At 43.3% G+C, this 27,595-nt stretch overlaps 1 protein-coding gene and 1 long non-coding RNA gene across 2 annotated transcripts in view; one reads left to right on the top strand and one right to left on the bottom strand.

Moving 5' to 3' along the window:
- Window positions 1–9,553: 9,553 nt before the first annotated feature.
- Window positions 9,554–27,595, top strand: part of LOC114801333 (uncharacterized) — a 43,357-nt gene continuing 25,315 nt past the window's right edge. The window contains exon 1 of the long non-coding RNA XR_003751486.1: window positions 9,554–9,681. This is a non-coding gene — a long non-coding RNA (uncharacterized LOC114801333). The remainder of the gene's footprint in view (window positions 9,682–27,595) is intronic.
- Window positions 18,851–21,584, bottom strand: sox12 (SRY-box transcription factor 12). Its single transcript, XM_028999482.1, has 2 exons — window positions 21,226–21,584; window positions 18,851–20,933 (listed from the first exon to the last, which is right to left on the bottom strand). Exon 2 carries the CDS (start codon window positions 20,840–20,842, stop codon window positions 19,778–19,780), a length of 1,065 nt encoding a protein of 354 aa, XP_028855315.1. The 5' UTR covers window positions 20,843–20,933; window positions 21,226–21,584; the 3' UTR covers window positions 18,851–19,777.

Below are 27,595 nucleotides of genomic sequence, written 5' to 3'. Positions count from 1 at the left end.
AATCATTTAGGCTTAGTGCTTTAAATTTTAGAATTATGTGATGCAAATTAATATCCGAATGCAGTTTGTATAGCATTGATCACTTTCTCTTTTTTTATTCTGAAAAGATTATTGTTTATTTTAATGCTTTAAACAGTTATCGTTGTTTCTCAGTTCTATCACAAGATCTGGCAACAGTGTGCACTGTCATAAAATGAACAGCCACACACACACACACACACACACACACACACTACCTAAAGCATCCCTTCCAAATAACACAAACCAATGTCCATTTTTTGCACCTAGTAGCAAGCAATCTGTTCCGCATATTGCATCTGATTTAAAAGCTCAGGAAGCATGAGCTGCAAGAAGCTACTTCAGTGCAGGCTGAGGTGTGACTCCTAAAGCAAAATGCATGTCCGGGAAGTCAAACTGCTGCTTAATTAGCCGAGCAGTTTCCCATTAACCTTTGGCGATGCGGGTACCAGTGGTGCTGAAACCATATGTGAGGTGAAAATAACATGGCAGCATTCAAAGTATCAGGCTCACAAGGGCAGTTTAAATTGTAATTGTAAACGTATTCCCATATGGTCTCACAAGACCAGCTCATTTAAGTGCTGGATTGGTTTATTTGTGCGCTTCTCTCTTTCTAATTTTGTGAATGAATGGCAAATGAGCATCATTTCTGAAGGCAAGCAGCAGTTCTAGTTTTCTGGTACATTTTATCATCTTCCTTAAACCCATTTTATTTGGAAAATGTGAGCCTTAATATACTCTGCAGATTGCCAGGAGCCTAATGTGAGCTCAGATATGTGCATTTCACTGGTAATTTTCGTCAGGAAAAATCGACTGAAATCTCCATTTTGACCTTTAGAGGATGCTGTTGTCATTAGCAGGGAGGAAGGGGCCGTGTGTCTCTCTTTCTTTTTTTCTTTTAGCCAGGCTGAAATCCCATCCACTAGTCACAGGGATAATGTTTTTTAGGGAAGAGTGAGCGAGTACATATTTATGAAGCCTCGCACAGAGAAGTGCCCTGCCACAGTGAAGCATGACTGTGAAAATGGATTACTGTGCAGATTTCAGCTGAACAGCCACTAAGCGCGCGCAGCACTGATGGCGACATTAAACGGCTTACCAGCACATGCCCAAATTCATCACCCCCTCCTGGATCAGTCCAATTCCGCCCCGCCCCCGCTTCCCAAACTCCCCTTGCCAAGTTTTAAAAAATCTTCTCCTTCCCAAAAGTGTCAGGGGGAATTTTGTCTCTTAGGCCGCAGGACGGAAATTTAGCCAGAGCTGCACACGCTCTCCTGGGATATCACTATTCCAGGATTTACTATCCGAGCCGCGCTGTGTTTTAGCCGGGATCGAACATAATTAATTAAACCTAATTGGAAAATCTGAATTTATCTGCGGTAACGTCCTCTGAATGGGATGTGATTAAAGCCCGCACATAATCCCCAGTTCAATAACTCAGTGTCATATTGTAGTTCGGGGAGAGAACTGGTGAATGTCACCGCCGTTGACTCATTTAGCGGGGAGTCTGTTTTCCCTCCGCCTTCCTTTCCTCTGCTGCCTTGTGCATAGAGTGAAGTGGCTCGCCAAGTAAATTTGATATTGGTGAGATTGATCGGCCAATCTGCAAATGAGTTTGTAATGGCTCTTGCAAGACGCACACACACACACACGCACTTCAGCTGCCCCGATTCAGGCGCGGTGGTATTCCCTGTTGGCCCACAGCTTCTCTCAGTTCATGGATCAAGCTTGACCACTAATCCATGCCAAGGTGAGGCCAGTTTGTATACGGCGCGGGGTGGCCTGATGCACCGTAATTCATTACCTGCCATCCCTGGTGTTGGCGACCCATTGTGATGGATTAAAGGGGGATTTCAAGGGGAAAGATTTGGCACTTACAAGAACCCCCCCCTCCCGCCTCCTTAATTGCCAGCTTGTCTGGTAGGATCTGTGTGAGGGCACTGGCTGCCCCCCCCCGTGGCCCTGCTCTTTAAACGATACAAGGCGGCATGCCCTTTAAAACCACTCTCACCTTCACTGCTCTCGGTCTCGGGAGAGGAAGTGTCCAGTGTGAGGAATAGGCGCGGGCCGCGCACCGATAGTGGACAGTCCACCCGCTGTTCAAGGGATTAAGTGCTCAGACTTCATTTGTTCAATTCAATGCGACTCATCGTTGCAGCACAGACCTCTGGCAGCCTTTGGTTTTTCTTTTCTTTTTTTTCAGCGAACAGCTCGCTTATTTAAAGAACCGATATGTGGGGGGTGGGGTGGGTGAAAGCAACAGTGTTACTGGAAGGATTTTGCTGCATCCTGCTTCTCTGTGCTGCATGGCCATGTACCTGTTTACTCCCCTGCAGTATGCAGGGAACCCAGAAGCAGAATAACATTTTACAACACTTTACACAAAACATCATATAACATCTAACACATTGCATCAGAACTTACAAGTAGGGTCAATACTATATGCAACACAAACCACATAAAAATGTTTTTTTTTTTTGGTGATGGTGGTGGGGGCAAAACCTCTGTAACTATATGTAAATAATTTCTCCTTCAATGGGTATTTTTCAGGGACATCATAAAGTCATACATAAAATCTGAAGACTGCAATATAAGGACTTTAGCCCCTGAAGACACAAGATATTTAAGTTTAGAGAGCATCATTTTTTCCCATTCATCCATCATGCAAGTCCTCAACTGTGCAGTCTATGGTAAGTGCATTACTGCTATATTTTGACAGGTCACGACTACAGCCGAGCATGTCTAGTTCTGATGGTTTCTGCTTGTGCAGCCATACACTGGTAATCCGGGCAGAATGTTGGATGGTGTTGTAGGATGTGTCTGGAAAATATGGCATCTGGGTTGAATCAAATCCAAAATGTGTACAGTCGTGGCCAAAGGTTTTGAGATTGACACAAATACTGGTTGTCACAAAGTATGCTGCTTCAGTGTTTTTAGATCATTTATTCAGTTGTTTCTGTGGTGTATTGAAGTATAATTACAAGCAAGTTTCAAAAGCTTTTAACAATTTTTTAACAATCACATCAAGTTTATGCAAAGCATCAATATTTGTAGTGTTGGCACTTTTTTTTCAAGACCTCTGCAATTCACCCTGACATGCTGTCAATCAATTTCTGGGCCAAATCCTGATTTATGGTGACCCATTCGTTCATAATCAGTGCTTGGAGTTTGTCAGAATTTGTGGGTTTTTGTTTGTCCACCCGCCTCTTTAGGATTGATCACAAGTTCCATGGAGTTTCCTGGCCATGGGCCCAAAACTTCAATGTTTTGTTCCCTGAGCCACTTAATTATCACTTTGGCCTTATGGCCCAAGGCTCCAGTCTGTCCTTGATGTTTTTCATGGAAAGAAGTGGCTTCTTTGCTTCCCTTCTTGACACCAGGCCATCCTCCAAAAGTCTTTGCTGTGCATGCAGATGCACTCACACCTGCCTGCTGCCTTTCCTGAGCAAGCTCTGCACTGGTGGCACCCTGATCCCACATCTGAACCATTTTTAGGACGGTCCTGGTGCTTGCTGGACTTTCTTGGACACCCTAAATGGTTGATTTTTGCAATCTTAGTAGCAGCAATATTCTGAGAAGCCATTTTTATGCAACGCAATGACATGTTTCCTGTATGTGTTTCCTTGCAGGTAACCATGGTTAACAGAGGAAGAACAATGATTTTAAGCATCACCCTCTTTTTAAAACATCCAGTCTGCTATTCCAACTCAATCAGACAAAATGATCTCCAGCCTTGTGATTGTCATCACTCTCATTTGTGTTAATGAGAGGATCACTGAAATAATCTCAGCAGGTCATTTTGTGGCAGGGCTAATATGCAGTGGGAAGGATTCTTTTGGTTTAAGTTTATTTTCATGGCAAAGATCTGATCATTCTTCTGAACATTCTGGAGAATATGCAAATTGGCATTATACAAAAATGGAATGACACCAGTATTTGTGTCATTCTCCAAACTTTAGGCCATGACTATAGATATCTTTATGTTTTAACACTGCCCTCGCAGACAACCCATGTCATGGGCTCAGACACGCCCCATATAATAACAGATGTTGCCATTGGTGATGCTTTTAATAGATTGCAAGGTACTTGGCCAGACCAAAGTGACTTTTTCTCCCATAGTTGAATTGTTGATTCATTGGACCACAAAATGCAATCCTAATTTACTAATCTGCATCTCAGATTAATCCGAACCCATTGGAGTCAGTCATGCTTTTGAATGGTGTAGATATTTGGTTACTGCCTTTCATCTGTGAGTGCAGCAGTGACATATGTTGGTTTCTCTTTACTAATGCTTTCATGAGACCAGGCCATCATATCCTTCACAAATGTATGAAACACTTCTTTTATAGTGATTTGTCTGATGTTCTCAAAATATGCTGTGTTTGCTAAGATGCTGCTTTTATATGACATGATTAAAAGACGTATAATCTAGTTTAATCAAGAGAAAAATTGCACCACAAGATTGTATATTTGCAATACATAGTTCAATAATTTATGTGCATTTTTATGTTAATCCTTTGGAGGGCACCCAAAAGGTCACTTATCACTAATCAGTCCTGTGGTCTGGAAATGACTAGTTGGCTATCAGATCAGTATCAGCAATATTTGCCACAAAAATAGCATACTTGCCAATGTCAGTCACAAAACTAATTGTTTTAGGACCATCCTCACAAGAAAGTGCTGGATGCATAGTTAGTTGTAGTTTTGTTTTCCCACACTTTTACGGTGGGGCAAACTCTTTGGCAGCCACCGGTTGTGCAAGCTGTCCCACTTAAATCTTCATCATAGGAACTCTTCAACTGTGAGAGACAGAATGTAAAATAAAATCCAGGAAATCTCATTATATGTTTTTTAAAGAATTTGTGCAGAAAATAACTAGCAAAAGATCACTTCAATACTTTGTAATGTAACCATTGTTGGCAATGACAGAGGTCAAACATTTCTTGTGGGTGTTGCAGGTTTCACACCCTGTAGTTTTTACTTTGGTCCATCCTTCCATGCAGATCTTCTCAAGAGCTGTGATGTTTTGGGGCTGTCACTGGACACATATTTTATATTGGCCTGAGGTCTGGAGACTGGCTAGGCAACTTCAGAACCATGTTATGCTTTTTACATAGCCACTCTTTTGTTGCCCAGACGGTGTGTTTGGGATCATTGTCCTGCTGTCCATGATTCACAGTCGGTAAGGTGTTCTCTGGATGCAACTCAACATTCTTCCCCCTTCAAACACGAGTTCTGTTTTGGTCTCATCTGGCCACACGTCATTCTACCAATCCTCCTCTGGATCATCCAGATGGTCTCTGGCAAGCTTTAGACGGGCCTGGACATGTGATGGCTTAAGCAGGGGGACCTTTCGAGCACTACCGGATTTTAAACCATATCAACATTTTACTAATAGTAACCTTTGTTACTGTGGTCCCAACGCTCTTCAGGTCATTGACCAGTTCCTCCTGTATAGTTCTGGCCTGGGTCCTCACCGTTCTCAAGATAATTTGTACCGCCATAAGGTGAGAACTTGCATGGAGCCCCAGGTTGAGGGAGATTGTCAGTGATTCCATTTTCTTATACAACTTGCACAATTTTTTGCACCACTGTAAATCTACTGTTCATAAAACACAAGCTTTTCAGCATTTGTACAATGCCACTTTTATTACTGAAGAAGAAATTTGCAAAAGGCGTCACTTTTGTGCAGAGCAAATGAACAATGCTGCTCTGTGCATTACTTGCACTTTATTGCACATTACCCACTCAGCTTTTTTTTTTTTGAAGCTGTTATTTGTTTTATTTTTGTTTAAAGGTTTATTGCTAGTATAAGAAATGTTCTACTGTTGGGAAAAATGGCAATAAATCTCTTGTTCTCTTATTTACTAATTAGCATGTGGCCTTTGTTTATTAGTTTGTGTCAAATTATGAAAAACCCGGGGGGTATAATGTGAGGTATGAATGTGTTTCCTGTGCTAAGACTATTTAGCGACGTGCCTAGAATGAAAACAGACCTTTTTTTATTACACTAGTATGACACATGACGCATGTGTCAGCATTCAAAATATGTAGGCGCAAGACTTGCTCTGAGCCCCCTCGGAATTAGAGACCTTCTCCCCACATTTCTTAGGTTAGTTTACCGCAGTACTTTGTTAGTTTCATTCGGCAGCGCATGTGTGGGTGCGTGCATGTTTATGTGTGAGACAGAGCAGTTGTGTGTGGGCTTGCTCTTGTTTCTGTACCAGTGCGAGTGTGTCCTCCCCTCGGTGATGAAGCGCATGCTCATGCATCTGCAGTGCAGTATCTGGCTGCTCTGTAATGTGCTGCATGTATCTGAGCGGGGGGGCATTCAGCACCTTACTACGGTCTCTCTGGGTCTTAGATAACTGAGTGGTTCTGTGAATGTGTGTGCGTGTGTGTCTCCCAGGTTTATAGAATTTGACCTACAGTGTGAATGTGTGAACTGGAGATGTTGCAGTTGACGTTTGTGTGTTTTGTGAGTGTCTGAGGGCATGTCTGTGTTTGCACCCTTCACAATGGTGGGATTCTCAAGCTCTCTCCGTGGGCTACCTTCTTAAAGCAAACAATCATAACGGGGTTCCAGACTTTACCTCCCTTTCATTCCAGTATGGAGCATAAGAGTGTAAAATTCAGTTAACACACACATTCGTGCACCGCCTGTTCACGTAAACATGCAAACAAAGAACGGAAGTCTTTTATTTGGTAATGTAACTGGCAGTATTTGTTCTGCTCACCACAAACAGCATGCACACAGTTTGAGAGCTTTACTGAGCATAGCAATGTGTGTCATTTACATTAAGTGTTTATAGTCTTGCCCACAAGTGTAGTGTGTTTGGTTTTTTTTTGTGTGAAATGTACAATGCTGAGTTTTTATCTACTTTAATAAATGGACACACAGACAACTTTTAGGTCTTTCGAGTATCTGTAAGCTGTGAAGACAGTCTTAAGGCTAAAAGATGATGCCTTGTGCTCTCAGAGCAGTAGTCGAGCTCCTTGAACCTCATACACACGCACACGCACACACATACGCACACACACACACACACACACACATAGTGCTCTCATCCCATATAGAGCAAATTGTGCATGAAATTGGTTCAGAAAACATGAACTGGAACGATCCCATCTTTAGTCCGTTTTTGCTGGGTCTGCAAAATATAACCCCGGATGTTTAATTGCAATGTATCAATGCACTGGTGTTGCAATATGGGTATATCAGCTACAATTGGCTCTTGCCATGAATTACCAGGACAGTTTATGTAAATGATGACAAATGAGACTCACAGAAACAGGGATTGAAGGATTACACAGGTTCTGCTGTTGCGCAAACATTGAGCGGACTGCCCTTTTGTGGCAGTATTTTTCAGCATGTTCGCATATTACGAGAGGCTGGCTGGAATGGCTCGGCGCGTGCTAAATCCTGGACAAAGTTTTTGAATGCGCCCTGAAGCCGAATGAACTTGTGTGCTTGCGTGCTATGTGTCAAACCCTGCATTTCAGCAGAAACAGATACAAGGTCAGTCACAATCGCTCTATAGCCACGGGCCATTTGGACCCATCTTAACACAGAGAGCCGCTATCTTGTTGCTGATGCACGTGGCTTCACTCCACCTGGAAGAGAGGCTACCAAAATGTCACAAGTGAAGGATTCATGTATGGCAAAATGAAATAATAACAAAAAAATTGACCAGAAGATGCCAATATAATCCTGTCTGCTAAATGCACATAACAGGCTTTGACCTGGTTTCGTGTATAAGAGGCTTATGGGTGTTGGAGATATAATTCACACATGCCCTCGATAAGATCAGAATTATTGATTTAATTCAAGCGGGAAAATGGGAAAAACTCTGACACAATTTCATCTTTTGCTCAGAGATGTCAGTCATGTTGCAGCAATATTTGAGATTTGTTCCATGATTTTTTTAATCTTTGTGTCTGGCAACTTTGTTTGTGTGTAGCTTCTTAATACTTAAAGACAAGCACAAGTCACAACATTTGAGCCGTCGGTTGCTAAAAATGGATGAAAAACGCCGGGCAAAGTGGAGTGAACCCCTTGAGCTGTGCCGGATGAACAGCATGTAGGGCACAAGATCCAGGATGAGCACGGCTCTGTGACACAAATGTTGCCCCCATCACGGCCTGGATTAGAATCGTTGTGATGTAACCGTTGTCAACAGAATAAGCAGTGAGCGCTTGTTAGAATACCACAGACCACTTTCTTCTGATTTGATTTGTGTCGTGGCTCACTACATGACGTGCAATCAGTTTGTCTAGAAACATGGCGGCTTCCTGCAATGTCAGGCTGCATGAACACATTACGATTTGAAATGCTTTTTTAAAATTTCTACATAAGAAGCAATTACAATGGGCCGCAGCAAATCTATCATCATTCTCACCCACATGACTAATGCTTAAACATAGGCCATGACTGATAACATTCACTCTCACTCACTCACTGTCCATAACCACAGAATACAGATCTGGGTCGTGGCTTCCAGAGCCCATCATGGCACATTGGGGTGCTGGGTGGGGACTCACCCAGGGCAGGGCGCCAACCCACCACAGGCACTGACATTCAATACACATTCAATTCAAGGCACCATAACTCAATTTCACCATCACTGAGTAGTACAGTATTTCAACAAGACTTTATACTACATATAAATAATCTCAAATCAGTCCTCTAAAGATGTAAATAGAAAAACTACAAAGATATTTTCATTTCAAGCAATTATGCTGAATTCTACAACACTTGTCAGCTTTTATAAAAGCAAGCCATACTTTGTTCAAAGAACAGCTAAATTATTTATGACCTGTCAAAAATAAATAAACAAGTTGATGAATTTTGAGAGCTCTGATCACACTCAATGGTTTGCTTACTTCAACATCCATGTCCGTCTCTATTAAAAACATGGCAATAAATGTTGATACAGAATTTGTGTTTTTTTGTCTATGACTGATTATTAGAGAAATAGACAGATTTTTATGGTGATTTTTTTAAAAACAACTTTTTAACTCTGTGCACATAGACTTGTAACATTTTTGGTGTTGACTATGATTAAAGTAGCTGGATTTAATAAAAAACATGCAGGTTCATGGTAGAGATGTGTATCAAATAAACAGGCTTTATCCTAAAGATGTGCTTGTTCCATTCTTTAAAAATAAACAAATAAATGACTGTGCACGGTGTAAAACAATGAATGTAAATCCTGATATTCCTGCTCAAATTAAAAGAATGTAAGTGCACCTCTGTTTGAGCAGCATGTTTCATGCCCCTTTAAAGCTCTGCTTTATGTCATTTACATTTGATTTCTGGTGAGAATAAATACTCTGTCTTTTCATCAAAGGAACATTTCTCGGCAGAATTACGGGGAAAAAGAAAAATTATGCATCTGGGTGCCTCACATCTAGGATGTATGTGGCAAGGCTGGTTGTAAGGATTTAATGTTGAGGATGAATTGAGGTTAATCTGTCTCTCTCCCACTAAAACCTGCGTGGTCCTGCTGAGAGAGCCAAAACAGCCGTGGAAGATGGGAAATGAGGCAAGCTCTTTATGTAATCAAATTCCAAGAGGAGTAGAGTTGATCGTCCCTGCTGCTTTCTTTGCAGCAACACAAAAACGACACCCTTAAACCTCTCCTCATGGGAAGATGCTTATGGGTGAGTGTGTTTTTTTTTTTTGCTTGGTTATGTGTATCTGCCAGTGAGCATTCAGGTCCGCCCGAAAAACTCCAGCAGTCACAGTGGAAAGGCTTACACCCAGTTTAGAGACAGTGAGGCCCTATATTCCCCCTAACCCTAGTGAAATCCAGATGAGTACACAGGATTAAACCCGGCATCCAGAAGCCGACACCACCACCCAGCATCACTGGAGCACCTCCGATCCCTTAGATTAGGGATCCGGCTAGCTTAATGAACCCTTATGAACCTTGAACCTCATTAAGGCAAATGAATCAATCCCGACCCATGTAGCCACACAGTCCCGGAGTTTCTTTGATTATACATTGTGGTGGGAGGAGGAAGAGGAAATTTGTATTGAGGGGGTTTGACAAGTGGGGTAAACTGGGCTAAACCGTGGGGAGCAGGTATTAGCATGAAGAAATTCCCCCCTTTCCCCGCGCCTCGCGCGCTGGAACGGCGTGTGTGTGCTGGAGATAAGATGTGGCCTACAAAGCCCCGAGCCCTGGTGGAGTCTGAACCACACCGAGTGCAGCCAGGTGGGAAGGATGTGTAGGCAGCAAAAGTCTGCTTGTCTCTCTCTGCACTTTTTCTCTCATTCTCCTGCTCTCCTTCTTCACTTCTGTCTCTGTTTCTTTTTTACCCCTGTAATCTCTCTCTCTCTCTCTATTTCTCCGTCTCTGTGTCTGAGACAGGCTGTGCATGTTTCCCAAATTTGGCCCGCAGCATTTACCTTGACATCCCTGACATGTCATTTGGAGTGTTTGTCACCATGCCACAAATAATTATCTGCTTGTCTGAGATTTAGAGCCTTGGAAAATATTTGAATGATGTCCAGACATTTATCTGGTTTTAAGTTGTTGGTATTTCTGCTGTAGTTTTAAATCGCTTGGCATTTATGGTGTGTGTGTATGTGTGTCGGTGTATGTACATACGTGCCCCTGTCTGGCTCTTAATGTCAGTCTGCATGGGTGAGAGCATGCATGTTTGCCTGTGTGTGTGTGTGTGTGTGTGTGTGTGTGTGTGAAAGAAATGCCCTATGCAAACACAAGGTCAGTGTAGCGCCGAAGAAACTGGGTCAGTGCCAGAAGCGCGTTGCCAGATTTGTTGTGCCCATCCTGTTGACGCAAGACATGTGCAGACATGTAGACTGGGAATGCTAATGCCTCGTCTCTCTCGGCTTGTGTTTGTCTGTGATGCACGTATTACTTTCAGGCTGAGGTGCCTGAACTTGGCACCAGTTAACTGGTTCCCTGAAAAGAAATATATGTTACGATGAATTTAAAATAAGGAATAATGAATATATTCATTGAATTATCTATATGTGTGTTGAATGTAATGCCATGGAATGAGTATGGGATGTGCTTTATTCGTGTTATAAAGAGTTGGTTTTGAAAATGTGATGGATAGGTGCAGCGTACGTCATTTATCTGAATTTAAGAAGATACACTTGTGCTGCAGCTGAACATATATGAAGGGCCTGAAATTGCTTTTTCAGGAAATGAAAACTGGTGCAGTTCACAGCATTATAAAAAAAGAGGAAGTTGTCTGTGTGACATATGGCTTGTTTATGTTCCATTACCTTAACACACACCAGCAATCTCACCGGTTTGTGTTTCCCTTTTCTAAACATTATTATAATAAAAAAAAGCAAGTCAGATTCAAATACATGTGTTTATATTCATATGTATCATAAAAACATGCTCACTCTCCATCTCTCTGTTACACACACACTCTCTCTCTCTCTGCTTCTTTCTCTTTCATACTGCAATCAGATAACAGTCAAGCGTCATTGTCAGATCTGAGATCTCTAGAGGCTGCCTGTTATTCCCCCGCTCAGCAGCAACCCCAGAGACACAGGAAGCCCCGCGTGGCCGGGTGACACAGACTCAGCACGGCGTGGCTTCAGCAGCGTGAGGGCGGGCCGCCACACATCATCTTTCCTGGGAAACACCCGGCCCCTCCTCTTTTCTGACCAGCTGCTCCTCCCCATGCTGAAGCCTGCAGGCATGGTTACCGTTGGTCTCCATTGCCTCGCCTGCCTCCTCCTGATGTCTAGAGATATTGGGGGGGATAAAGCCAGAGGGGACAGCCAGTCCAGATCTGTCTGTCCGAATGTCCTGCTGCCTGTTCAAATCTCTGCCCCTACAGAATTTGGCATCTCCCCAGAAAAAGTGTGAGGGATCTTGCAATTGTCTGGTCTTATTCAATCTTCTTTTTGGCCACAGTTCTGGTGACAAAGTATGTGGTGCAAAAATAATTTTCTGTTGGCTTCTAACACAGCCAATATTTACATTTTCAGTATCTATATTTTGAAGTGGTGGTAGTAGCCTAGTGGGTAAGACACTCGCTAGGTGTCTGGTAAATGCCATAAAATGTAAATATAAATATAAATGTAATTGATGTGCTGTGTATAGGTGAGAAGACTTTGGGGGAAAAAAACATAACACTGTTCACTAGATTTAACTGGTCTTAGTTGGAGTGACCAGCTGTGACATTAATCTGGACAAACTAGCTGGTAAAATAGCTTAACCATCTTAACCATGTATGTACATGAATGCATGTAAAATATATTAGTAATTGTCTCGCACTTTATACACTACATGAACAAAAGTATTGGGACGTCCTGCCATGAGGGTCCACTTGAATGGCATTGCATTAATATGGAATTGGTCTCCCCTTTGCAGTTTCTGCCCTTTTTGGAAGGCTTTCCACAAGATTCTCTTGGGGATTGTGTGCCCATTCGTTCTTTAGGCACTGACATTGGACAAGAAGGTCTGTAAGGCCTGGCTTGCAATCCCCAAGTATTTAATGGGGTAGAGGCCAGGGCTTTGTGAGGGCCAGTCAAGTTCTTCCACACCAAAACTCGTCCAACCAGGTGCTTTGTGCACTGGGGCACAGTCATGCTGGAATATGTGTTGGCATGCTAATGTATAAAGACTTTATAAAGTATAAAGTATAAAGTTTTTGTGCTTACATTTAGGCCAGTAGAAGTTTGGAACTCCTCAGCTATGGAATCAGCAGAGCGTTGGCAACATTTACAAGCTGCTTGACCCTGCTTTCTGACTTTCTGATAGCTGTTGTTTCTAATTGCTCTCACAAACTGTCTTGTTGCAAAGGTGGCATCAAAGTGAAAGTTTTGTCATTGTGATACATAGCAAAGCACATGGTACACAAATGGCTCATTTTGTTTTGAAGTAGAAATATAAAATCTAAAGTGTAAAGTTTTTAGAATGGAATGGGCTGACAGCAGACACTTCATTTTCTAAACCTTAATTAGAAGCTGATTGAAAGCTGTGCCAAAGGAATGCATAGGGTTCATTTAATCGAGGCTGACTACATAAGGTCTGTAGCATCTCTTCCATGCTCTTTCAGCATCTAACCATCCCTTCTCTTCTGTTCCTGCTCACCTCTCAAAAAATCCTTTCCCGTGATAATCACATGCCTCTGCTTATCACTGCATAATTGGAAGTACAGCAATTAGTAGCCCCTAATTGATCCTCGAATGGACTAAAACCGCACTGACGCAGCAGTTTAACACTGCTTAATTCTTCTCCCATCTGTAGCCAGTAGAAAAGTGGATGGTAGATAAATCAGCAGGGAGGGAGGTGCAGATTTCATTGTACTGACCCTGAGGAGTGGGGAAAAGTGGTTCAGAAAGTGTCCGGTTATTGGCAAATGACAGCTGAAACCATTGGACGTGGGGTCCCAGTGAAATATAAGCTTCCAATTATTCACGCTGTAAAACGGCTATCTGCTTACCCAAGCTCCAGTGAAATTCAATAAGTTATTGCCCAGATGAGTTGGCCGGCTGGGACTGGACAGGAGTTCTGTGAAGAGTTCATCAGCTTGGCTCTTGCTGTCAGGCAGGCTCCACTGGACAGAGAAGCCAGGATGTATGGCACACCCAAATTGACCCCCTCAGCACCCTGGTATGCTATAATACCCTGTCAACTGTCACACGAACTTGCCTTTATTTTGAAATTTTTGCTTTCATACCTCTGACAAGTATCTTGCGTTGAACGTAAATCTATGTAAATTGACACTCATTTTGGAAGCTGATTTCTGACTCTCGGTCAGTCATCACTATCACAGATTTAACCCCTGACCCCATTATAGGCCTCTTTGGTGTCTTGTGTGTGGGATGTTCCCTGCCGTGTTGACTCTGTGACCCTGCTGCTTTTTTCACTCAACTTGCGAGACGTTTAATTTGACTTAACTGGAAGAACCGTGATCCTCCCACCCACTCTGTTTGGAATATGTATGTTTTACATTTTATTGAATTAACGGAGGGAAGTTACACTCTAATAGGCATGGCAGGTCAGTTTTATAAAATCTGGCAGACCTTTCTGGACCATGTGAAGTCCACTGACTTGGAGTGTTATCCCACTGTCTGATCATCCCATTATGTTTTAATGTTAATTTTTACTAAAATTCATATTTTTTCACTTTAAACATTTCTTAAACACATTTGCAGATATATAATTTGTGGAGTTTTATTCCTTATTGTGTTTGGGTGTTGGGGGGGCTGATGTGATTTTTTTTCTCTTAAAGATTTTCTTAAAATATAAAAATTTATATATGTTTAAAAAGTGAGACATAAATAGACAGTCCATCCCATGTTGCCCATATATTGGCAGTCATGGCAATAACATTTATATGCAAAGAATTTTTTTTCATGGACCACTATGCCTGCAGCCACGTTTTGTATTTAACCTGCCTCCGTTTTCTGGTTCAATCCAACATTGTGAGATCACTTTCTATTCTAGGCCTACAATGTAAATTGTATAGACTGGGAAATGGGAAATTCTGCCTGTAGATCATGTGGGTGAAGAAAGGTGACTGTGGGGTGAGCACACCGTGGTGTCTTGCAAATGTTCAACATTATGTGTCAGTTTCCGGTGTTGATAGCGAGATCTCATGAGAAAAGTGACCGCCTGCAATCCCGGGAGTAACCATCTCAGGTAATTCTCACCGTAACTCAGTATGCAACCAGGAAATCATGTGTCAGACTTTACTCCCACTGCTCTCTGTGTGTGGGTGTATTGTCTATGCAGCCTTGTCAGGAACTGACAGAAAACTCTACCCTGATGCCAGCTGCACCAGAACAACAACAAACTCTACTGTCAATGTTTTAATAGGAAAACTTTCTAGGAGTGAAAATTGGAATATTCTTGACCCTTTTTGTTTTGTCTCTAAGGTCTCCAAAAGTGTACCAAAAAAAGGTACAATTTTAGCTGATTAAACAGTGAAACTTCAGCATGTGAATTCAGACAGGAGTGTGAGGGGAGGCCCTTCAGAGAGGCAAGTTTGTATTCACGAAGACACCCTGTTAGTGTCGGGCCTTGGAGGCAGTGTACAGACACCACAACCATCAGATGCTAATTTTGCTATGAAATGAGTTTGCTTCCCCCGCTCTCTGTGCGCTACAAAGCACGGACCCCGAGGCTTTGGCTGCACAGACGCACCTGTGCGAGCTCCCACCGTTTCCACAGAAGACGAGTCACCGCTTGCAAGCCCTCCATTCATCTAGCGGCTGAATGCATCTGCCAGAGTTGCTGGTACCAATAATAGCTTTGTGTCGTACTGTAGTCCTGCTGGGGTTGTCCTGTAGAGACTGCCGTATAACAATAGCAAACCATGAGTCTCTTTGATTTGTAGGAGTGTGGGTTATGTGCTTTTTCTGAAGTGACATAAGAGGGACAAATGCCACCCCCATCATCAAAAGTAGTCAAACATTTGCCTTCGGGAGCAGATCGGGCGGCCATGGTCTGTTTAGTTATTATCTGAAAAGTGAATTTGGCACACATCTCTACTTGGTGGTCACTTATTCAACTTGCTTTCTTTAAGTCATGCGACAAATAGGTCAAGACACATATTAGCATTCTCCTGATGGTTAGCAGAGAATGTTGTGCTATCAAATGAGCACAATAACACAAAGCCTCTTGACCTTTCACGCATTTTACCTTTTATTAATGACACAAATCAGCCTGTGTTTAATTTCCTTGGCAGTTTGCACACATGTAGCTGGAAATAGATGTTATTACAAGTTGGTTTTGTGGCAGTAAACGTGCCCCTCGTGTGCGTGTACTGACTGACATTAAAACGGCAGCCCGTGGAGCCTGCGCACCAAGACCACAAGAACATCTGCTTCCTTTCTGAAACTTCTGTCAGAGTGGTAGTGGGAGTCAACTGCATAACTGTGAATGTGATTCATGTGAGGGTGTTCATGGTGTGCCTGGGTGTAGCTTTTATTTAACTTTTTTTTTGCTTTGATGCCATGCACGTTGGTCAGCCATTGGCTCGATGTGGTATTTTTGGCAACAGAGTGTGCCACCATGCCGATCACTTTACTGCAACATGTTCTTCAGCCAATTTAGGGTATTTAGGAGATAAGCAGAGCTGATTGCATGAACAAAGTGACAGTTTCTAAAAGAGTTATAGATATTCATCTTTTAAATTAGCTAAATATTTAGATTCGCTTAGAAAATATACCGAATATTGCAAATTAGTGGACCAGTCAAATTTAGTTAACACTGAATTGTGTGGAGTGATTCAGAGAATATACCGTTCCGTTTGTACATTCTAGTTGGTTGTAGGAGAATTTAAAATAATTAACATATCATAATTACAGTTATAAAAGAAACAGAGAAAAGTCAACAAACTCTTTTGTAAACAGTGCATACTTTAATGAGGCATCATGGTCAATGTTGGCCACACTGAATTTATACTGTACATGACTCTGTGTAACCATGTGTGCTTGTGTGTTTAGGGAAATGCTCTGACCCTGAGGTTGGAGTCGGCGCTATGATTGGACACCCAGCTTTGAGTGGGAGGGACCATGTTATCTGGGTGGGGGGTGTTTCAGGCTGGCAACTTGGTCGCCATGGCAATCCATGTGCAATCCAGTGCGGCTGAGGCCGGTGACAGACGGGCCGAGTGTGGCTGAAGGATCACATGCTCCACTTATGACAGGCGGAGCCGAGCTGTACTGTGCCAAGCCAGGCCAGGTTGGGTGCTGTGTGAAATTTGCATTGTCCTTGTGTTTCTGTCTCAGGGAATGCTATTCATCACGCATGCCAGATGGGTATTTTTACACTGCTTCATTTATATACTGCTTTTTACATTCATCACTCTGACACTAATTTGCCCGGGCCCATCTGTGAAATGTCTCGCCCATTTTCTGTCTGCAGTTCTCTCTCTAATATCAAATGAATAAATAAACGAGTCTCATTCTAAAAAAGGTAAAAATGAAATGAAACAGTCATCGAATGAACAGTCCAAAATGCTGGTTGATTTTAGGGCCATTTAAACTGCCTGTACTGTGATTAAATAAATATTTTATTTACAGTTTAAAAAAATGCACCTGAAGTACTGTCTATGCGTTGTGATGTTTAATCTTTTAAAAGGTACAGGTTTGCAGTATCATTTCTGTTGCTACATACAGTCATATTTTTTGAAAGAGGCATCTACTGCAACAGATATCCACAAACAGCACAGAGCATCTTTGCTAAATTCTAAAATAATAATTATTATAATAAAAAACAACAGTCGGTGCAGTTCCACAGTGAGCTGATGTTTTTTGTCCTGAGTCCGGGGTTTGACTGCTGGTGTTGGTATCTGTTGGTTCTTATGTGTCTCCAGAGCTGCTTAAGAGTCACATTATGAGCTGAATGTCATTGTCATGAGCGCAGCATGGGAGCATGAATGTACAATCTGCACTGTAAAACCTTATTGTCCCTGATATTTTAAAAACACAATTTTCACTGCTCATTTTTTCCCATGTGACTTTTGGCAAAAAAATCTTAATATAACCCCATATGACACATTTATGTGTCTTTGTGTAATTTTGCTAAGATTGTTTTACAACCATGCTCAAGCTCAACATATACTTTAAATGATTACCTAAACATGGACATTTTTGTGTACATACCATCTTCTTCAGTGTTGCCCCTCGACTCCTGACCCTTTAAAAAAACAATGTCTACGTCTGCACTGGTATGAAAAAGGCAAAGCTGTTTTTTTTTTAAATAAATAATAGGCATAAACAGTATGCCATGACAGATTTGGAAAAATAGTCTTTGTAGTTGAAGGCCTCAGATCATGCATGGACATTGGATCTGTGTTGTGATTTCACCACCAAAAAATCCAACCTTTTCCGAAAACAGGTTACCTGACTTATTCGTTTTCATAATGCATGAACAACAATGCAACAAAGAGGATATGGTGTCCACTATGTCTATAAAATATCATCTTACACTGAAGCTGCTGGTAGAACCATTGATGATGACATATAGTGGATAAAAAAAGGCTTTGTCAATGAGAAGGATTGGTTTCACTAGATGCGTTTCCTGGCTAGAGAGGCAGAAAACAAGCACTGATCCTCTCTCCTGTGGTCAGTCTGATACAAGTCATTATGCAACCAAACAGCGAGGTTAATCGGGAGACAAACACACAGCGCGTCCACTCCACGTCGCCCTCATCAGAGATGTTACACAGAACCACTTCTTCACGTGGAGGCGGGTGCTGGGGAGAATTTGCAGTTTATGTAAGCTATGAACTGGAGGGTTGGATGTTCCTTTCCGGCAGCTGTTTGTGGGAGGTAAACGATGCCGGTCCTCTTTTGTGCCAAAAGCAATGTAATTACCCATACTGAGGGTGTAACAGAGATGAGTTCTGTTGAGTGCCAAAAGAGCACAAAATAAATAGACAGCTTTCTTCATCACCTCCTCCTGATGCCTAAACTCTGAGAACAAGCCGTTGGCTGAAGAAAGAGAGACTCTCGCAGTCACTCACACAGATCCTCACAGGCGAATTTACCTACGGGAGGCACTAGGACCCTAGACAAACGATCCCTGAGAGTCAATGAGGGCCAGCTGGCAGACACAGATTTTGCTCCCTGATCGGGCGGCTGCAGCCAGACTGCAGACATGACATGCATTTTACAGAGGCCCACGCAGGGTCGGCCCCCTCCCCAGTCCACCCCTCCTCCTCGGCCAGACACTGGGTAAGCAGAGAGCTGCGACCCCGGCACAAAGGCTGCCTGCTTGCATGGACAGATGCACGGCTCCCTGAAAGAGGCAAACCCATCCCCCCTCTACTCTAACCCAGCACCCCTCCTTGCAAACTTCAACCCCCCTCAAACCCCCGCTATCCAAGCGTTCAGCTCCACCGTAGACTAAACCAGTTAAGACACACACACACACACACACACACATACACACAGCAGGCTAGTGGACGACAGCCTCTACATCACCCATGTGCCTTAAAATCTGCGGCATTAGCAAGGTGATGAAAGTGCTGTTAACTAATTAAAGAGAATGATATAAATTATGTGTCGCCACCCGGGCACTTGTCTGCAGTGTTTTTTCGCGCGAGGTGATGCTCGGCATTTCTGATGCTGCGCTCCGCGATCCTGAAAAAAAAAAAAAAAACGCTGCAGATTTAAATCAGCTCCTCACAGCACGAGTCTGTCCTTCTGCAGCATAACGCTCAGTGCCGTGTTGTGTGCCAAACTGATAACGTCCACAAATAATCCATAATGAAATTATTCTGAGAACTTTCTAAAGCGCTGTTTGCTCTAATGCTGTAACCCAGGGGTTTTGGGCAAGCACAGCAGTAATACTCTCAATAATTACCACATTTTTACACCAAAACGGGACGTGAATTGACCCCAGTTGCCTCTGTGATGCACGTGGTTTAGTTTCTTATGCGAAAGTACGAAATGTCAGTGTTTATGTCACAAAGAATTACACCTATTATTGTTGACCTTTCCTTGACCTGACAGTACTTTCCTGGCTCAGAGTCTGCCTTCTACGTTTGTATGAGTGTGTGTGCGCTGGGGTCCTGCAGACTGTCTGAATATTTTCACTTCAGTTAAAAAGTAGACCCAGCCCTGTGCCGTCCTGAAGTAAACCAACCGGATATGACATGCTGGGAAAAAGAAACCAATCGCACTTACGGAATTCACTGAGAACGTAAATGGAAAGTGTCTTGTGGAAATAAAATGGAAATGACCAGTTGTTTATGCAGGTGAGACGTTTGGGGGGGGGGGAGAACATGCCACGTTGCCTTGACCTCAGTAGGTAAACACCAGATCTGAGATGCTCGGAACAAGTAAGTCTCCAGATATCATCTCATTCACTTCTGGGGTACAGTAGTCTGGGAAGTCAAAGTGGGATCCTGAGTTGGTGTGGAATGCCTCAATGTCCTTATCCAGGGAAGACGAGTCCATAGCCAAGTTGTCAAAGTTGGTGTTGGAGATGATATGCAAGATCTCCTCGTCCAGTTCCTCATCTGAAGATGCTGACGATGACACAAAAGAGGAGGAGCTGGTGGAGGTTGGCGACGAGGACCTTCCAGCATGGGACCCTCTTAGTTCTGGGCTCTTGGATTCAGTGGAGACCTGGGATATGCTGTCTGAGGTGAACCCATGGGTGCTGCCAGGCTGGGGCACTTTGACTCTGAGCTGGGCACTTGGCAGCTGTTCCCTGCAGGGAATGTTGGGGGCCTGCTGGTGAGGGATGCTCAGACTGGTCTGGCTATGATCATCTGGCTGGGAACTGGCTGGGCTTTCCAGCTTAACATCCACCGTGTCATCGTCACTGGCAATCTCACCATAGCTCTTGAACTTATTGCTGCTGAAGTTCACTTTTTGTCTGGAGGATTTCATTTTGAGCCCTTTGCTGGTGAAGGAGTTGGATCGGCTGGGGTGTGACTTGCTGCCCTTCAGTGGCAGTTTTTCTTTGACTGGTGTGGAGCTTTTACTCTTCTTTCTGGGTCGGTATTTGTAGTCAGGATAATCAGCCATGTGCTTCAGGCGAAGTCTCTCTGCCTCCTTGATGAACGGTATCTTCTCATAGTCTGGAAGTAGTTTCCAGCGCTTTCCAAGTCTTTTGGAGATCTCTGCATTGTGCATGTCAGGCCATTGCTCCATAATCTTTCTTCTCTCAATCTGGGACCATACCATGAAAGCGTTCATGGGCCTTTTGATGTGCCCAGTGGGTGTCTTGCACCAGTTCGGGTCTTTGTTAGAGGGAACATGGCCAAAAACATCATCTCCATCCTCAGCACCTATGAACGCATCTCTTGCTGAACTGTTGTCCATGACTGTTGGATTTCTATGGTTCCTTTGCTGAACCATGTTGCAGATGTGACTTCTATTCAAAGGTGTCTCTGGTATCACCCATGACCAGATACATTAAGCAGATTTCACATCAATTCCACTTTGTAGCCTTCAAAAAATGGATAAATGTCTTTAGTATATATATTTAGCAAACTGCACTTATAAACAAATAGAAGTCTTTAAAGTGTCATCATCTATATGATACATACTATAGATGGCAAAATCTGTGATTTACCCAACACTGACGGAGGAACAGACAATTCCCCCTTGAAATGAAATATTAAGTCACAGACTACTTTACAAATCTGAGCCTAACTATCATTACTAGCTTACACCAGTACAGAATTATTTAAAAAAATTAAATATACAGCACATGTTGCAGATAAATGAGAACATCTCACCAAGTAAATTCTGCTTAGCTGTGGCCCTCTTCATGCAGGACTTTATGGCACAAAAGCGTATTGAGTGGTCCAGATGTATGGCACAAACCCAGAGCTCTCTGCTGTGCTGTAGTTGAGAAAAGCACGAGCAGGAAAGAGTGTGCAGGCTGCAGTCCTGTCTGTCTGCCGTTTCACCCGGCTGTCCCATGCAGACTACATGCAGACCCTTTCTCTGTGCGTCCCTCCTTCTCCCTCGCTCTCTGTCTCTCTCTCTCTCTGTCTGCGTCTCACTCTATCCCTGTATGCCTTCTCTCCTCCCCTACTCCCTCTTTGTAGGGACGGCCCCCCGTCTGCTGCTCTATAAACCCTTACAGTATTCAGCTGAACCATACCGACAGGCTCCTCCTACTCCACCCACCACTCACAGCAGTGTGTGTGTGTGTGTGTGTGTGTGTGTATGTGCGCGCGTGTTGGAGGTAGAGAGAAGGGAGGGGGAGAAAGTTTCCATGCAGAGGAGGCACATTGACAGCAGTGCAGGATGGAAAGAGAGTGAAACACTAAATGAGGAGGTGTTAAATGTTAAATGCAGAAAGTTAAATGGGGAGGAGACCTTTAAGTCAACTCAAACAAACAGACAGCAGGTTGACAAATGCAGGCAGGCTGCATTATATATTTACTGAATGCATGGCTAATGAAGGGTTACATAATTGCTGCTGTCAACAGTATTTGCACATCACACATTTCACTAGCAGACAGAATTGTCAAAGTTTTAATTGTGTAATTTAGGAATATGATTTTCTTTCAAAAGTTTTGTTCTTATGCAACTTGACTAATAATACAATTTGTGAAGAGTACGTATAAACAGGAATGAATGTGCTCTCTTTTCATTTGAGCAGGCAGTTCCCCGAAATGGCACTGGATTTTGCAGACCAAGCTTTTGAAAGAAAAGATGTCCTGGTGTGACATAAGCCATCAAATGAAGTATGCTGGCAAATGGACAATTAAAATGAGCTATCTTTGTCTACATAGACAGAACCATTAATGCCTTGGTGAAAAATGTCTCGCGAACCTAAGGCCTGCCGCCGTGTCAATACCCTTCTGTGAAAAGCCCCAAATTAGGTCCCTCACTAATGTCAATACCGATAATACATATAACATTCGCCTAATCAATGGTGGCTTCTAAAAGCCGCCTTACAAACTGCAAGCTTGCACTTTCAGTGATAACTTGGTGTCATGGGCGAACGTCCAAAAATCCACAGTGCCAAAATATGTACAGTGTCTCTCCATAAAGCTGTGCATTAGTTGAGTATCCTAGGAAATTCTGACAAATGGCCTGCCGTTATAGCCTTCGTCACTTTGTTATGAGTTATAATTCAAAATGATTTCTTAACTCTGCTAACTCAGCAGAAAAACACGGAGCGAACGTCAGTGTGTGTTCCTTAAGTACCACGTCTGTCTCGCACAAACACTGTAGCCTCTTGAGGCAATCAACATGTATCACATGTGCTCTGTTTGTGTGTGTGTGTGGGTGCATGTGTGTTTGTGTCAGACATATTCAAAGTGACATATAAACTGACATTAGCGTGGCAGGCAGAGTCGCTAAGAAAAAAAATAAACAGCGCAATCACCCGGCGACCTAGTTGAGGCCTGTCGAAATCCTGGGGCAGACATAGACACATCCACTAATTATTACTGCTGCTGCATTGGCGGAGGGGAGGAGAGGGAGGAGGAGGAGGAGAGAGCGAGTGAAGGAGGAAGGGAGGGAGGGTCGGACCCCCTGAGCGTACCCTGGTGTCTGTGGCTCTGTCTGGCTGATAAGGACAGAGGCTCGCTCCTCTCGGCCCACGGAGAGATCATCTTTCAGGGATTAGCTGGCTGCGGGAGGACTGCACAGCAAGAGCTCTCCACTGCTCCACTTTCACAAGGCAGGGGAGGCTTCCTCCAGCCCAAATTTCACACTGTAGGACTATGTGATGAATTTTAAAATTCATCCCCTGGCCTAGTATCATAATACTGTAATGCAGCTCCTACTGTATTACACAGCTGTGTGTAGAACTGTATGGTGTGATTAAACATCATGCACATTGTGCTATGTGTCACACAACACAAATCAAGACAGCAGCTTGGGCCATATTGGGTTATGTGACATTACATCATATCTTACAAGAATGAGATGTTTTGCAATCAGATGATAATAAGCTGACTGTCTGTAGAAGTGATGTAGCGTTTAACTGTGATTTATGAGGAAGATTATGCAGTGAGATTGTTTATCATGCAGCTCCAGGGCTCTGATGAGAGGTTTATGGTCCAATGCTGGACATTCTGTCCACATGGTCCATATACCCTCCCACACTCCAAGACAGAACTGCGCACTGCTTTTTTTATTTCTATATTTTCCTCTATTTTTGCTACAACCCACAGGCACAAAGCATCTGATTTGTCAAAACTGCTCTCTTACTTTTGCTGTACATTTCCTGTTTTATCATGCTTTTAGGCGGCATGTTCTTCAGTTCGATTTGGGTGGCTTTTAAGAGCTGAGACACTCTATCGGGCCCTGCTGTGCTATTAGCTTCCTCCTCCGGGTGCCCTTGTAAATCTGGCCACATGAATCACGTCATAACGGCGCTGTCAGGAGAATGTGGGGTTATGAGCAGTCCACTCTGAGAGCCTCTGAATCATGGCCAAGTTTGTTTGGGCTAGTGATAGGTGTTTCTGTGTGTCTTTCTGTTTTAGACAGAGGTTAAAGGCTGTCTGGTGTTGACCTGCCGCTAGATTAATCTCCCCCACCCCCAGTGTGTGTGACTGTGGACAGCTGAGGGCCTGAAGATTTTACTTGCCACCCCCCCTTCTCCTCCACTCTCCCTGCACTCATGACCATTGACCTTTTTGTCCGGCGGCACAGACAAGCAGCAGGAGAAATGAACGTGAACTCTTTGAGACAGTGACCTCTGACCTCCCCAGCACAGCCTCCTCTCCCACCCACCCGCACCACGCGGTTCACCCGTTCACCCATCCGGTCATCCATTCTCTTATGATGGGGAGAGGGAAAGGCAGGGTGAGAGGAACTCAGCCGAGAGGGTGAAGGAGAAGAAGAATGTCCTCATTTCCATTCAGTCACAGACCGCTTCATTACCTCCATCAGAAATTCAAAAGCAGTCCTATCATAGCTGCTACACAACATACACTCCTTCAAATATTTATTGGTACAAAAAAAATCAACACACTCTTGCTTAATGACGCTAAACCAATTGTATAATGAAGCACCATTACAGCCAATTCTGATGTTTACTGCAGGAACATATGGACATTGTTGTCAGTGTATTTTTCAGTGACACCTTCTGGCCATGTGCAAAGTGCACACGGATCAGTCACAACATAAAACACTGACAGGTGAAGGGAACAACACTGATTGTCTTATTACAGTGGTTACTGTCAATAGGCATCAAGTTCATGATGTTGATGTCTTGAAAGAAGCAAAACAGCATTGGGTGTTCCAGGTATGTGCTGGTGAATATGCACCATGCGTTATCCAAGAAAGGACAACTACACAACCAACTACAGGCTTATTTAATGTTGATCATCCAATCCAATCCAATTCAATCTGACAGAAGAGCCACTGTGGCTCATCTTACTGAAATCCTGAATGCTGGACATAAGGGAAAGGTGTTAGAACACACTAACAGGGCATACTCACCATTGTTACACTGGCCACAACAAAAATGTGGCCTTCTCATGGCACATTCCTGGCATTTTTATTGTGTATTTACATTATGAAAGTGAAGCAATTGTCATTATGAAGCGCAGAGGGATGGCACAGCAAGCACACCACAGCACAATGGTAAACACAATGAAATGTGTCCTCTGCTTTTAACCCATCACATTATTGAGCAGTGTGTGTGGACAGTACTTTGCTCAGTGGCACCTCAGTGGCACCTTTGCGGCTCGGGATTTGCAACATTCCAATTAGTGGTGGCCTAGCGGTTAAGGAAGCGGCCCCGTAATCGGAAGGTTGTGGGTTCGAATCCCGATCTGCCAAGGTGCCACTGAGGTGCCACTGAGCAAAGCACCGTCCCCACACACTGCTCCCCGGGCGCCTGTCATGGCTGCCCACTGCTCACTCAGGGTGCTGGGTTAAATGCAGAGGACAAATTTCACTGTGTGCACCGTGTGCTGTGTATCATAAGTGACAATCACTTCACTTTCATTAAGGCCACCACTGCCCCTTATACTGGCCCTTTTGTTTATTATTCTGCCGATTTGTTACATTTCAACTTGTTTTATCAGCTCAAATGTAGTTAAACCTGACACTGGCGCTGCTCTTTAATAAAGCACACATATTAGCAGCCAGTAATTGTTATTGTTATATTAATAATAATGTGTTCCCCTCTGGTACCAGTGTACACCAATTTATCTTTGCAGCAAGAGCATTTTTCTATCCTCAGCTGGTGTTTCAGGCTAGCTGTAATGGTGGCCAAGGGTTCTGGGGGCCAAGCTTGTCCCCAGGGGTCAGATTGCAAGTGGAGCGATAAAATGAAATATATAACAGAAACTGTGAGCATGTGCACCGGCGGTGACAGCCGGTGTTTTAAGAGGTTGTAGTCCAGCACTTTACACAATCAGCTCTCCCCCAAGCACGGACAACTGGAGTCCCTCATCCTCATGGCTCTTTTTTTATTCATAAGAGGGATGGCTTATTGCTTACACACACTCATGTGCACACACGCATACAATTTCTGGTGCTCTCCCAGGGTGGTTTTACAAAAACAAGGCAAGCCAGGGTGCAGTATATATACGTCTGCTGAAAAAATCTGCAATTACCCATCTACACCTGACCACTGATTCCTACCCTTCATTCACACATACACCCACAGCATGGAAATAGACGTGGTATTACATAAAACCTCCCTCTCACCAATGTTGTCGTCTGAAGATTCAAGGGATTTCTGGAGCCGAGAGCTGCTCAGTGTTCACACCCACAAGGCAACACTCCCACCGTTATTTGTTAAACTCAACATCACCACCTTCCTAGAAGGTGCCTTATTGGTGCCATTGCCTTATGAGCCATTAAAGTGTAAAGCTATTCAAATGTGGCTTATTAGCAAAAAATCATTAAAAGCTCTCTTTTTTCATTTTAAATGAATGAGCTCTACTTTACTGCTCATTTAAGCATATGTTTCCTGAAATAAGATTTAAGGCTTGCAACAGATTTTCTCTTATTTGTGTAGACTGGGGGCTCAGGATGGGCAGAGGATAAATATAATTTTGCTGTGCAGGGACCATTTGGGGGAACCATTGCACAGAGCCACAGTTTGGGATTTGTGGAGGATTATAGACTTATGCTAGATGAAATCAAACCGAGTTTTTTTCCCCAGCACAACTGGACTGACAGCCATTTTGAAGTTACTCAAAAACATCTCTTGTGGCATGTTGTCCTCTCATCTCCACTAAGAGGGTAAAACAGCTGTTTATGCCATTTTTAACATTTAAGTCTGTTGTTTGTGCTGGAGAACATCTGTCTGATGGGACTTTTGGTATCAGTACATACAGGAAGCACAGTCATGAAATGCCCTTTGAAACCCTACTGAGACAGATTGTCTAGAGAGAGCCTTCCTCTGTCCTCTTCCATCCTCTAACTCTGCTAATGGGTTCTTCGTCTTCATTCCGTCCACTGCTGTGGCACAGAGCTTTTTGAGCAAATAAGATATAAAACCAGGATGTCCCTTCTCAGAATGCCATGAATATGCTTGATATTTAATTTTGCAGTACAGCCAATTGCCTATTAACAAGAGGGAAGGAAAATACGCAGTCATCAGGCATGTGCAGTATCATTTACATTTCATTACATTTACAGCATTTATCAGATGCCCTTATCCAGAGCGACTTACAATCAGTAGTTACAGGGACAGTCTCCCTGGAGCAACTTAAGGTTAAGTGTCTTGCTCAGGGACACAATGGTAGTAAGTGGGATTTGAACCCAGGTCTTCTGGTTCGTAGGCGAGTGTGGTACCCACTAGCCTACTACCACCCTACCACCAGTATCAGGTTTGTGTCACACAAGACATTGTCAAATATCACTAAAACATGGTCACTAGACACATCTGCACTTGTTCATGCTTCAAAATATCTCCATTAGCTGATTTCCAGGTTTTGAATTCTGACTCCTCCAATTCCTAAATTCCTAAGTCTGTCCCATTCATGATGTATAATGAGCACTGTGACAACGGTTGGTTCTAGTAGTGGCTTTTTATCAGCTTGTACTAAAATACCTTGATTAACCTCTGAAGAGTTGCACAGCAGGAACAATTTGAAAAATAGGGGAGAATACATTCTCAAAAGCATAGGTTACTGGATAACGGTATTGTCTACATGGTCTAAGTGCTTATGGGGTTTT

Source organism: Denticeps clupeoides, chromosome 12 (genome assembly GCF_900700375.1).
Source record: "Denticeps clupeoides chromosome 12, fDenClu1.1, whole genome shotgun sequence".
In the NCBI taxonomy this organism is placed as follows: Eukaryota; Metazoa; Chordata; class Actinopteri; order Clupeiformes; family Denticipitidae; genus Denticeps; species Denticeps clupeoides.
Note: the sequence above shows the minus strand (reverse complement) of the source record. Positions and strands in the feature narration are given on the sequence as shown.

Excerpts from the sequence above, each read along its gene's own strand:
- sox12 (XM_028999482.1), bottom strand. The coding sequence starts at position 20,842 with ATGGTTCAGCAAAGGAACCATAGAAATCCAACAGTCATGGACAACAGT.